Raw genomic sequence first — 9057 nt, 5'->3', positions numbered from 1 at the left:
AATGCCGAGCTCTTACGTCATTTTCTATGACTTAAACCTCCCCTTACCGCTATGGCAGTCAAGCGAAGAAACCAAGAGTTTCATACAAGAAGTGTGGGATCTTGCAGACGTAATTGAAGTCACGAAACAGGAACTTGAATTCTTATGTGGAATCGAGCCAACTGAAGCGTTCGATACAAAAAACAATGACAGCAGTAAGTTTGTCCATTACGCGCCAGAAACTGTGGAACCGCTTTGGCATGAAAATCTCAAGGTCTTGTTTGTGACTAATGGCACTTCGAAGATCCATTACTATACCAAAGAGCACAATGGTTCTGTCCTTGGAATGGAAGATGCTCCCATTACTCCTTTTACCAGGGATATGTCAGCATCTGGAGATGGCATTGTTGCTGGTACATTTTTCACCTCTTGTCTTGTTTCATAAGAATTTAAAAGCTATGGTGGTGATTAACTAAAGTCTAAATGACACTCTCTTTCAGGTCTAATAAGAATGCTTACGGTTCAGCCAGATCTTATAAGCGATAAAGGGTACTTGGAACGCACAGCAAGATACGCAATTGAGTGTGGGGTTGTTGATCAATGGTTGCTGGCACAAACCCGAGGATATCCTCCAAAAGATGACATGGAAGAAGAAGATGATGATGATGAAGACGAAGTGGAATCAGATCCAAACGGTATAAGATCAATAACAGAAAGGGAATACCGAACCTCAAAGCCTTATGATGAGCCGGATGGTCCATATGTCATGAAACCAGTAGAGGAAAGGGAATACCGGAAGCTAGAGCTTGTTGGCTCAATGAGTGAAGATGATGATAGTTCTTGATATTCAATAAGAATTGATTCTTCTAATTTTGTTAGTCAGCTTTTCCCTGTTCAAATCTTACAACATCTCAGTAGAGTGAAAATTTTCATATGTTTACTCACAATCTCAACTAAAACGTTACATAAACCAGAATGATAAACGTAACCTAAAGGTTGTGAGCTTAGAGTATTCCACAAACAGCAGAGCAAAACCCTCGGTAACAATGAACTTCCTTTCCTAGCAACTCAACTTCTACATCATCTACCTTAACTAGTCCACGTATAGAGTTATCTTCTTGTGATCTGTGAAAGGAATTTTGACTCTCAGGTCTTTTTGTTTCCGGCTTAACGGTCTGCCTTTGCTTTTGGGATCTCTATTCTCCCTCACATCTGCTAATTTCCAGATACAAATCTCTGATTCTGCATCTACAGAATCCAAGAGGAACACTGCACTCTTTACTGCTTTCCTCGAGTTTGTTTCCTCTTCATAGCTTACTCTCATCGGCATCTCCTTGAATCGCTGCAAATCCTCTGGAACTCTCAGCAGCCTGTCTGCTCCTGGGGATGATACCTTGACAGTAACATCAATACGGAAACAAATTTTAGAACAAAATGACCTGAGCAAGCAATGATTGTTGATTCATGGAAAAAGACTCTTTTTTTACCTCAAGGGCTAGATCCTCTGGGACTGCTTTTGTAGCCCCTGCATCATCTAGTCTTTCTTTAAATTCTCGACTAAACTTCTCAAGCTCATCCATGGTAGGACATCCATATCTTTGTACACGAAAAGATACAAAAAAAAAAAAAGCAAAAATCTTACTTTAGTTTCAGAAATGTAGTGCTTTGGCAATGGCTTTGTAACTAAAAGAGTGAAGAGTCATCTTTACTCATTCGAGAGTTTGTCTAGTCTGACGTATATATATCCACGCGGAGAAGTTCTGAAAGCAAACAGTTGCAAATCTTCTTCCTCAGACTGCTTCACAACTTCTGCAGCAATAGAGAGAGCTCTTTCACCCCATGGTACACCTCCAAGAACAACCCCACCACCATCTCCTCCATCGCCAAGCTGTAAATAGAAAGAAAGGATTAGCTTATAGCAAAGTAAGAATCAGAGTAGCGAACTGATGAGTAAAAAAAAGCTAGAAGAAAGGAAGATACCTTTGGTTCTACTTCCGCTTCTTCTTCCCAATCATCTACGACCTCCACATCATCAGTTGTTTTATCTGCCAAAGCGTGTGTTAAGACCAAAAGTGTCTTATGAAGCAGAATTGTATGGACAAGAAAAAAAGGCACCGAGAGGATCAATGACGCAAATCTGCAGAATCAATCTGACCATAATAACACATTAAAAAGAACAGTGAAAAGAGTTTCTGACTTAGAGCAGACAAGTAGTGTTATCAAACATTTCTTTCATTAAGGCAGGAGACATTTTAACAAACACCTTAAAGACACGAGAAACGCCAAACGTACGAGCACCAAAAAGGGAGCTCCTAAAAGAATGTAACGAGCCAGATCACACATCATTATAAGAACAATAAACCCGAAACCCGGAAGACGAAGACGCAATCAAAAGAAGAGAAGGTCCTCTCTTACATTCCAAAGAGTCTTTTTTGTGGGCATTACGAGCGGCTGTTTTCGGCGGTCGAAGAGAAGGTGGAGAAGAAGAAGAAAACTTAGAAATGGAGAAAGAAAAAAGAGAAGAGCGAGGACGAGTGACGAGGGTTGTTGTCTTTGGAAGTAAGGAGGAAGAAGAAAAGGTCCTAACGGAGAGTGCCGGTGACATAAAGCGGCGAGAAGCTCGCAACAAAGCAGCTACAATCAGACTTTGGTATCTCGCCATGCTTCTTCTTCAACACAATTGCCACACCACTTTCACTTGTAATAATACTAATCTTTTATTATTGGGTTTAGGGTTTCTATTATATTAGAGTTTTATTTACTTATTACACAAAAGTATGCTTTCCATTTCCATCGAAATCTCTAGCAGTTTTGCCAAGAGAATACAAAATTGATTGTTTTGCATTAGCTAAACGGAAAGTAAAAAAAAAAAGATCAGTGAATTTACTCATTGAGACGACCTAATACAAACAGTAGGCAACAAATATGAACACAAACAGAGCCTTAGAGGCGGAGAATTGTGCGAAGAGTATCGCAAAGATTCTGAATGGTTTGCTGCTCCTGCGTTGCTTGCATTTCCTGGAGCGGCATTTCTTCGTAACACCTGCGGAATCCAAAATTCACACAAATGGGTTTCTAGATTCATAGCCAGGCGTAAAACAAAAACCATAAGACCGGTTTGATATATATATACGTACGCTCTGTGGTAGGCTAAAACTTGTGCAAGGTTCATCAGAGGAGGGCTTGACGTCAGTCTCTGGTATACACTTGGAGGAAGAGGCATCTGCATCCATTTCATAACCCATATAAACATTATGATTCACACGTTATATATGTAGAGAGAGAGGGGATATATAAGTTGGACTGGACCTCGTTTTGTCCACGTCGGCCTTTTTTGGATTGAGGATCAGAAGTGAAGAGCTCTTGAAGTGCTTCAACGGCTACAGTTCCATTCCCGTCTTGTTGCATGCCTCCGATCATGTTCTCTGACAAGAGTGCAATTGGGGATATATCTGTTGCTCTCAAGAATGGTATCGGCACTGTGTTTCCAGCTGCGTAGATTGACCATAACTGCTATGTGCCAATTATCCAAGTCGTCATAACCAATTATATATAACTTGTTGTAATATAGTGTACGAAAATCACAGAACAAAACTGTCACTGACCTTATCTTGCAAAGCAAAAGCTTTCTTGCCAACAGTTTCACTCTTCAAGGTACCGCCGCTTGCATCACTTCCACCTTCGGTGTGTGTTCCAGATATGTTATTTAGCTTCGTTTTATGCTCGAGAGATATCGAAGCTGATGCTGAAGTTGAATTTTCAGCTGGAACGTCGGTAGCAGGAGGATTCTTTTTGTCATGGATCCTAGCAACCAGTATCAAGTTAAACTATGCTCAGGAAGCAAGTACATCATCAGATACTGATTATTATATCTCCATATAATTTCCTTTTTAATAAACTGGATGATACCAAAGGAAAACATACTCGCCTTATTAATTGGACATGCTCCCGATAAAACAAAACAAAAAGGGTTTTAACAGATTAAATACCAGGGGTCAGCTGATTCTTCTCCTGAGAATCCGACAGAAGTGCCATCAACCTGAGAAGATGAAGATTCTTTCTCTTTGGCAAGTTGAGACCCCGAGTAACTCTCGTCTGTCTCATCCTCACCATGAAATATCACAGTTCCAAAATCACTACCTGACCATATGAACCAATGCAAACTTAAAGTTACATGTTTTTTGAAAACGATGGTGGAAGAAAATTCAAGAGGCCGCCGACAAAATCATCATGCACCTATTTCTCAGAGTTTACTATACATCGCCAAGAAAATGCACTCAACAATTTTCATGAATGTTTGAAAATACAGATTGCCAACTTGTAAATTACTATGTAACAAGCTAAGGTTAACAGAACATTTTAGAGAAGTGTAATCATTAGTCAACAACAACACACCACTAATTGGGCTTCCTTATACTAAAGTTTGCAAATGGACTTAGATAGTCATGCATGTAACACTTACCTTCTCCAGCCAACACAGTGTTGCCTGGTATATACTGCCGTTTCAGGGTGCTTGCTGAAAGTGCTTCGGCGGTATTTTGATATCCATTATTAGGAGGTTTAGAAGGAACAGTAATTCCAATCTCGTCACTTGATTTTGGACCCAGTGTTGACTGTTACAAGAATATACTATAATTTAGACAACTATAACTTGCAAAGAGAGAGATGGTCGTTTGAGAAATATTTAATACATACAGTGTCCTCTGAAGAAGGTGCATTTTGCGCTTGCAGAGCCATTGAAGCTCTGATTTGTCTGGACTTCTCAATCTTAGGCGACATTGCAGAAGCCCCAGTTTTACATCTCTGAACAAATTTGTGCTGAAATTCAAACCATAGAATGAACGGCATCAGAAAAACACAGAGAACTTAAACACTAAATTGAATGTTAGCTATGAAAGTGATGATAATTCTGACAACTAAAACTGAAGATATGCTGATATTGACAAGAAAGAGTCACAGTTCTTTTATCATAATAAAAAGTCATAGTTCGCTGAAAAGGAGAGCCCCGAGATACACATACTAACGATCACTGACGTACAGGCAAAAGATTATCAAAGTTTACCTTAAGCATCTCATCTGCAGTTGGGCGAAGACGTGGTTCCTTTGTGAGGCACTTTGCAACAAAATCATGAAAGACCAGGGACCTGCACAGGGTAGCAACCAACAGTTGGGTGCAACATAAGATAGTGAGAAGAACTCTTTAAAGGAAATTGCATTACTATGCTTCGACGCACTTATAGGTCAATGTTTTCATAAATGTACGCTGCAAACCACATTATAAGATTTAATTACCAGTGCTAGGAAAAACTCTGAGACCCATGAGATAATTGTTTCTAGTGTAATATATCATTGAATCGATAAAGCACTGTATATTACATATTGTGTATATGCAAATACTATAGCACATTAGAACTTGTGGATATAATTTTATGAATTGACTACAAACAAGTATCATTCACAATATAAGGTACCGATTGCGCTTAAATGATTTAGAAAATTCTCCTCTGCCTTAATGACAACCAATGTGGCAATTCTCAGGAGGTTAAAGACATACCATTTTTCTTTATCTTCAAGCATTGGAGCTGGCTCAATCGAAATCATGAACAAAACCTAGAAAAAACGGATGAGATAAGATATAAAAGATATTAAAGAACGACAATAGCGCGATGAGATAAAAGGGTTCACAGAGAACAACTTTAATGGGCCACCAAGTAAGCAAATAAATGAATATTTCCCACTTTTACCAAGTTTTTCATCACTAACCAACCAAGAGAAGACCTTGAAAGAGCATTTCAGGACCCCCATTTTCTAGCCTAACAACTCCCACGTCTATGAAAAATCCATGCAAGATCTAACAGATTTCATTCCATTTCAATGTATCGGACAAACTTCACCACACCAAGTTGCTTGGCATTGGTTTCAAAACAGACCAAACCAAATAGCGTCAAACTAAATTTAATGAACAGTATGAGGCAACCACATTTAGGGAAACCCTTGTAAAGAAGCCAATCTTGAACCGAAGTGCAAGGAATTGTTTTAGGTATGGCTTCAAGTCCAGATCACTTCATTCCAATTTTCCAAACAGAGAAAAAAAAAATCAAAAGAAAGAAAAAAAAACAGGACCGTATATGAGTTGCCCATCCTAAAATCATATCTGATCACCATAAATACAAAAGCAAGATGTCTAATATAACAACCCTCATCGGATGAACTGCTGATCTTGGAGGAAGCCCCTGTAAACAGCACAACTAAATGTCAGAAGACGACCACAGAATGATTAAGAATGAAATATGGAAGACGCGAGGTAAGTGACGAGTAGTCAAGAGTGTTAATCAAAATGGAGAAGAATTTTCTCCATTTTTTCCATAACATGCCAGGTGAGAGACTGAGGACAGCCAACTCTCAAAACAGTCATGAACTTGTTTTGCTTGCGCAATTCTCAAATAAAAAGTGCTAAACTGTCAATTATAACATAATTGTAGTCCTAAGAGAGGTAATTTGAAATTACCTCTGCCATCTCAATTGCTGAAACACCAAGAGCCCATACATCCACCTGTCATAAAGTGTCCAAATGTCATCAAGGAGTAAATTAGAAGATCCCTGATTCTACTCTCTAGAATACTTATGCACCTGTAGTTTTTAACTGGCTACAAACCAGACACTAACTTCCTCTAAAATAAGATCCGGTAGAGCTGGTTTTACAACCATCTCGGAATGTTAATTTCTGAAGTTTACGCTTCACGTCAGAAACTAACATTCCAAAATGGAAGGTATCATTACATCAGTCCACATAAACTGAAATTTTGTAAACTGATCGAAAAACAATATACCAGACCAAATTATTGTCAAATAGGACACCTACCTTTCCATCATATCGATTTTCCTGAATAACCTCTGGGGCCATCCAATGCGGAGTCCCAATGAACTTCAAACAAAAACATTAAACAATCCCACCATCAGGCACAAAACATCTCTTAGGATAATTGCTAATTGATAGGATAATTGCTAATTGATGAAAGGCAGCTTGATAAATTAGTCATAGCAAACTCTATTCATTAGGTCTTTACCGTGTTTCGCTTCGACATAGTCCGGGTAAGTTGAGCTGCAACCCCAAAGTCACCTGTAAAGATCAAGGAAGCGAACTTTGGAATCAGCAACTGATAAGACAGAGCAAGATTTCAAGCTTAAAAGCATAAAAGCCAACATGTCTAATAGAAACAACATCTGTAAACGCCACTCTTCAAGTTTCTAAATATATAATTCCCCAAGCTAACTTACCCAACTTGACCTCTCCTTGTTCGGTCAACAAGATATTTCCACCTTTAATATCTCTATGGACTTTGAATATGGAGTGCAAGTATGCAAGGCCCTACATATAAGACGCCGATACAAACAAAAGTATTAGGCCTATGACAAGTTGAAACAGATGTGCTCAAGCAGCGAAGACGCCACCATCAAATACAGGAGAAATCAGCTTTCCTCTTTGTGCTTCTAGCAATATTATAAAGTGAATTGAAGTCACAGAAATATTATGGATACCTTCAACGCCTCTCGACAAATGTATGCTATCTGATACTCCTCCAATGCCTCTTCAGTAACGTTCATCAAATCAGCAACGCTTCCACCTCCACAATACTCCATCACTATCTGCCAGAAGACAGAAATTAGTAACGAGAGGCGCTGTATCTCTAAATGGATCTATAAAAGAAAACGCAAACTGATTCGAAACAGTAAGAGCTGCTAAATCTAACAAGATAACCAAGCTATGGCCAAGATGCTCACCCAAAGATAATCTTCTCCTTGGTAACTCCCAAGGTACCGGACAACATTTGGATGATTACACTGCTGCAGCATCTCAATTTCCCCCCGGATCTCTTCATAGCCCTCCTCCTGTTAGAAGAAGAACTTGAATCACATTGAGTGCTTTATCACTTGTTGCATTTTAACTTAGGCTGAGGAAAAGCTTTTTGATACCCCTTCTGTTAGTGATATGACTTTAACAGCAACAATCTCCGATGTTTTCAAGTCTCTTGCCTTGTATACAGATCCATATGATCCTTTCCCTGCCAATCCAGATTCCAAATTTGATACAGTAAGCAAAAACTAACTGCTACTAATTGGATTACCAGTGGGAGCAATCGATATATTAATAGCAACATAATGCAGCAAACGATGAACAAGTAATTAAGCTATGAGAAAGTATGTTACCAAGTTCATTGAGGAATTCGTATTTGGTGGTTGGATCTTCCCTTGTAATGCTCTCTGGAAGGGACGTAGTCGACATCTTACTGTTCTGCTGCTGCATTCTCCGATTTTCAGAAGGAGAGGAAGGCCTAGATTTCCGATTCTTACCACCAAAACTTGATTTCTGCATACTCGCCACAGCCCTTCCCATAGTTGACAAATCCATCTCCTTCTCTTTCTCTTTTCCCTTTTTAGACGAAGATTTCACAACAAAGGTACCGTACTCTCCTCCGTCATCATCTTCTTCGTCTTCCTCATCGGAAGATTCCTCATCGTCGCCCCTGGCTCTCCTCCTAGGACTGACAGCCATTCGCGGGTTGGACGAGTACGGACTGTTCTTGCTATGACTGCTCCGATCTGACTTCACAATCATCGTGCCGAAATCTCCATCACCATCACCGTCGTCCTCGTCGTAGTCGAGCGACGCGCCGCCCCCAAAATCCTTGGGAAGACGCTTGAGCAGAGGAGGAAGCAAAGAGTCGTCGTCGTCATCGTCATCTTCCTCACCTCCTCCTCCGTCACTGTCACCTTTGTAGACCATTGTAGCGTATAAATCGACATTTTCGTCCTCCTCGGGCTTGGCCTTGCGTTTGTCTCGATCTCGACCTTGATCGGAATCCGAGTCGGAGTGGACTACGAAAGTGGCGTATATATCGGGTTTAGGCTCCGGTTTCCGGCTCCGTCGAGATCTCGGCGAGTTATGATCCATATCTATGGCTGTACCGTTGTCGCCGGTGTGTGAGAGAGAGAGAGTCAGGCAAACAGCGCGGCTCGTATAATGAAATTAATCAGGAAAAAAACACAGAAATAAGAAAATACTATAAAATGAAAAAA

General features: G+C 39.9%; 3 protein-coding genes across 3 annotated transcripts in view; 1 reads left to right on the top strand and 2 right to left on the bottom strand.

Annotated features, from left to right (window-relative positions):
• LOC18008781 (fructokinase-like 2, chloroplastic) overlaps window positions 1-919 on the top strand; it is a 2806-nt gene extending 1887 nt beyond the window's left edge. The window contains 2 exon segments of the mRNA XM_006390983.2: window positions 10-392; window positions 480-919. Of these exon segments, the coding sequence (XP_006391045.2) occupies window positions 10-392; window positions 480-823 (727 nt within the window). The 3' untranslated portion in view covers window positions 824-919.
• Window positions 826-2668, bottom strand: LOC18008954. Its single transcript, XM_006390982.2, has 5 exons — window positions 2395-2668; window positions 1960-2024; window positions 1689-1867; window positions 1467-1575; window positions 826-1372 (listed from the first exon to the last, which is right to left on the bottom strand). The coding sequence occupies exons 1-5, from the start codon at window positions 2639-2641 to the stop codon at window positions 1073-1075; spliced, it is 900 nt and encodes a 299-aa protein (XP_006391044.1). The 5' UTR covers window positions 2642-2668; the 3' UTR covers window positions 826-1072.
• A 75-nt stretch (window positions 2669-2743) lies between these two features.
• Window positions 2744-9010, bottom strand: LOC18008082 (serine/threonine-protein kinase dst1). Its single transcript, XM_006390980.2, has 18 exons — window positions 8188-9010; window positions 7954-8042; window positions 7762-7869; window positions 7519-7626; window positions 7258-7348; window positions 7047-7099; window positions 6842-6904; window positions 6488-6532; window positions 6177-6212; window positions 5534-5589; window positions 5042-5123; window positions 4675-4797; window positions 4442-4592; window positions 3969-4119; window positions 3585-3783; window positions 3289-3489; window positions 3117-3202; window positions 2744-3022 (listed from the first exon to the last, which is right to left on the bottom strand). Exons 1-18 carry the CDS (start codon window positions 8930-8932, stop codon window positions 2923-2925), a joined length of 2487 nt encoding a protein of 828 aa, XP_006391042.1. The 5' UTR covers window positions 8933-9010; the 3' UTR covers window positions 2744-2922.
• Between the last annotated feature and the right edge of the window lie 47 nt (window positions 9011-9057).

Source organism: Eutrema salsugineum, unplaced genomic scaffold (assembly GCF_000478725.1).
Source record: "Eutrema salsugineum unplaced genomic scaffold, Eutsalg1_0 scaffold_9, whole genome shotgun sequence".
Classification (NCBI taxonomy): domain Eukaryota; kingdom Viridiplantae; phylum Streptophyta; class Magnoliopsida; order Brassicales; family Brassicaceae; genus Eutrema; species Eutrema salsugineum.
This window is presented reverse-complemented; position numbering and strand designations above follow the sequence as displayed.

Bases quoted from the DNA above. Each gene is read 5' to 3' on its own strand.
- LOC18008954 (XM_006390982.2), bottom strand. From the start codon at position 2,641: ATGGCGAGATACCAAAGTCTGATTGTAGCTGCTTTGTTGCGAGCTTCT. The intron at 2,025-2,394 runs GTAAGAGAGGAC...ACGCTTTGGCAG, and splicing joins CAAAAAAGACTCTTTGGAAT to ATAAAACAACTGATGATGTG. The intron at 1,576-1,688 runs GTAAAGATGACT...TCGTGTACAAAG, and splicing joins CTAGACAAACTCTCGAATGA to ATATGGATGTCCTACCATGG.
- LOC18008082 (XM_006390980.2), bottom strand. From the start codon at position 8,932: ATGGATCATAACTCGCCGAGATCTCGACGGAGCCGGAAACCGGAGCCT. The intron at 4,593-4,674 runs GTATGTATTAAA...TTCTTGTAACAG, and splicing joins CACCTTCTTCAGAGGACACT to TCAACACTGGGTCCAAAATC. The intron at 3,203-3,288 runs GTCCAGTCCAAC...AAATGGATGCAG, and splicing joins GCCGACGTGGACAAAACGAG to ATGCCTCTTCCTCCAAGTGT.